Source organism: Conger conger, chromosome 15 (assembly GCF_963514075.1).
Source record: "Conger conger chromosome 15, fConCon1.1, whole genome shotgun sequence".
NCBI lineage: Eukaryota > Metazoa > Chordata > Actinopteri > Anguilliformes > Congridae > Conger > Conger conger.
The window spans coordinates 1,989,338-1,991,837 of NC_083774.1; the positions used below are offsets into that span (position 1 = coordinate 1,989,338).

Genomic DNA, 2,500 nt, shown 5'->3' on the forward strand with positions numbered 1-2,500 from the left:
CACGGCACTCATCAACACCAGGGCTATTACAGGGACGACAAGAGGGCTTCATCCCACAAGATTAAAGCTCAATCCAGTCTAATGCGCCCATCTTTACATAATCCTTCTAAAAACGGGATTTTCGGAGAACAGAAGCACATCTCCTTAAAAGCTTTCTGTCCGAAGCACAGTTCCTTTTGAAGCCCACAGCGCAGTGCAGACACGAGGGAGGACAGAGAGGATCTTCTCTCCGATCACACCACACTTACACACCCCACCTACCCCAAACAGCCCCAAAGCTTTACTGAACCCACGCAACTGAACCCCAGCCTGATCGCAGCACTGAAGAGGGACAGCTTGGGGCAGAACAAACAGGTCCTAACCTGCATAGCAGAGAAAAGGGGGGGGGACATTACACACCCCATCTCAAAGTCGCAGAAATCTTAATTCCCCATTACAATGAGATTATTGTCAAGATGTCTGCATGAAGCGGGTGGGCACGCAGACAAAAGGTTCCAATGCGGAAATAAATTAGTCTATTAATTAATAATGAAAACGTATATATATATTTTTTAAAGCCCGTCTTCACTTCTTGAAGGTGGCAGATGTGACCGGAATTAATTTCTCAGTTTAATTTGAAAATTAACGCATGCCTCTTCCTTTTCTTTTTTTTTTTTCCTGGCTATGGCACAATTTAAATTGCTACAGTAATAGGGGTCGGCTGGAGGTCAATATCATTTCTTTTTCTCTCGGATAGAGAGAGGAGAGGTGAGAAAAACTCATCCGATATCTCTTCATCAAGAAGAAGAGTGGAGAGTGAGGCTGAACACTGGAAGGAGAGAGGAACCTAAGGCAGCGAGAGAGAGAGAGACAGAGCACGTGAGAGCAAGAGAGAGAGACAGAGATTCAGAGACACACACAAACAGACAGAAAGACAGAAAGACAGAGACACAGAGAGCACCATTTACCCCTGTATCTCATACATTAATATAGAATATTCACGATGGCATTTTACGGTCTTTCCTCAGAGCTGTTTTAAGCCTCTTGTACAGAGGTCTCTGGTCTCGTTCTGATCAGCTGCAGTGAATTGCTCCCACTTTCTTACCCGGTTTGGTTCACCAGTCAGTCTAACACTTCATACAGCATCTCTGAGGTTCCACTGTACGTCCAGAGAACGTTTGAGTGTTTAAGATCTGAAAGAGTTCACTGGTGCTTGTATTGTGTGGAAATGCACACTGGTACACACTTGAACACTGCTCATATGCAAACTTAAGAGTGAATGGAAAATGACTAAATGCAAATATAAATACAGCACTGGCATAAATCATTACTGTGTCATATCTGTGGTGTGTGTGTGTGTGTGTGTGTGTGTGTGTGTGTGTGTGTGTGTGTCAGTGCTGTATGATGCACACTGTGCCTCTATGAGCAGATGTGTGTGTGTGTGTGTGTGTGTGTGTGTGTGTGTGTGTGTGTGTAATGGAATGTTATGTGTGCGCCTGCAGAGGGAGTTGAATGGTATGTATAATGTAATGTGTAACGTAATTAATGTAATGCGCAATGTGATGTGTAATGTAAATAATCTAATGTACAATGTAAATGTAATGAATGCAGTACAATGTGATGTGTAATGTAAATAATCTAATGGACAATGTAAATGTAATGAATGCAGTACAATGTGATGTGTAATGTAAATAATCTAATGGACAATGTAAATGTAATGAATGCAGTACAATGTGATGTGTAATGTAAATAATCTAATGTACAATGTAAATGTAATGAATGCAGTACAATGTGATGTGTAATGTAAATAATCTAATGTACAATGTAAATGTAATGAATGCAGTACAATGTGATGTGTAATGTCGTGGGTGTGCCAGCAGAGGGAGCTCCGCACCGGATGCTGCCCAGGTTACTCTTCCTCTCCTGCTCATCCCTCCGGGCTGTCAGCTGCCGCTGCGCCAGCGACATCTCCTCCTCCATGATGGAGATCTCCTCCTTCGCCCGCCGGCGGTTCTCCTGGAGGGAGAGAGAGGGAGAGAGAGAGGGGGAGAGAGGGAGGGGGGGAGAGAGGGGGGGGGGGGGAGAGGGGGAGGGATGGTTAAAGAGGAGATACAAAGGAAGTTTGGATCAGGGAATCATGAGACAATAATGTGACAATGATAATGAAAATATGGTTCTCACCTGTCGGCTCTTCCCAGCATGCTTGATGCTGTAGAACATGGGCCCCAGCTCCGCCAGCCACTCCCCATCCACAGATGTTACACACTGCATGTATTCCTGCAACACACACACACACCTGTTACACACTGCATGAACTCCTGCAATACACACACACACACACCTGTTACACACTGCATGAACTCCTGCAATACACACGCACACACGCACACACGCACACACGCACACACGCACACACGCACACACGCACACACGCACACACGCACACACGCACACACGCACACACGCACACACGCACGCACACACACCTGTTACACACTGCATGTACTCCTGCAACATACAC

The 2,500-nt window shown here is 45.3% G+C and overlaps 1 protein-coding gene across 2 annotated transcripts in view; it reads right to left on the reverse strand.

The window, feature by feature from the left end:
* Window positions 1-2,500, reverse strand: part of dhx38 (DEAH (Asp-Glu-Ala-His) box polypeptide 38) — a 27,377-nt gene that overhangs the window by 3,379 nt on the left and 21,498 nt on the right. For both annotated transcript variants that reach the window (XM_061221910.1, XM_061221911.1), the window contains exons 25-26: window positions 2,161-2,256; window positions 1,874-1,995 (exon numbers count right to left, since the gene is read on the reverse strand). In XM_061221910.1, coding sequence (XP_061077894.1) covers window positions 1,874-1,995; window positions 2,161-2,256 — 218 coding nt within the window. The remainder of the gene's footprint in view (window positions 1-1,873; window positions 1,996-2,160; window positions 2,257-2,500) is intronic.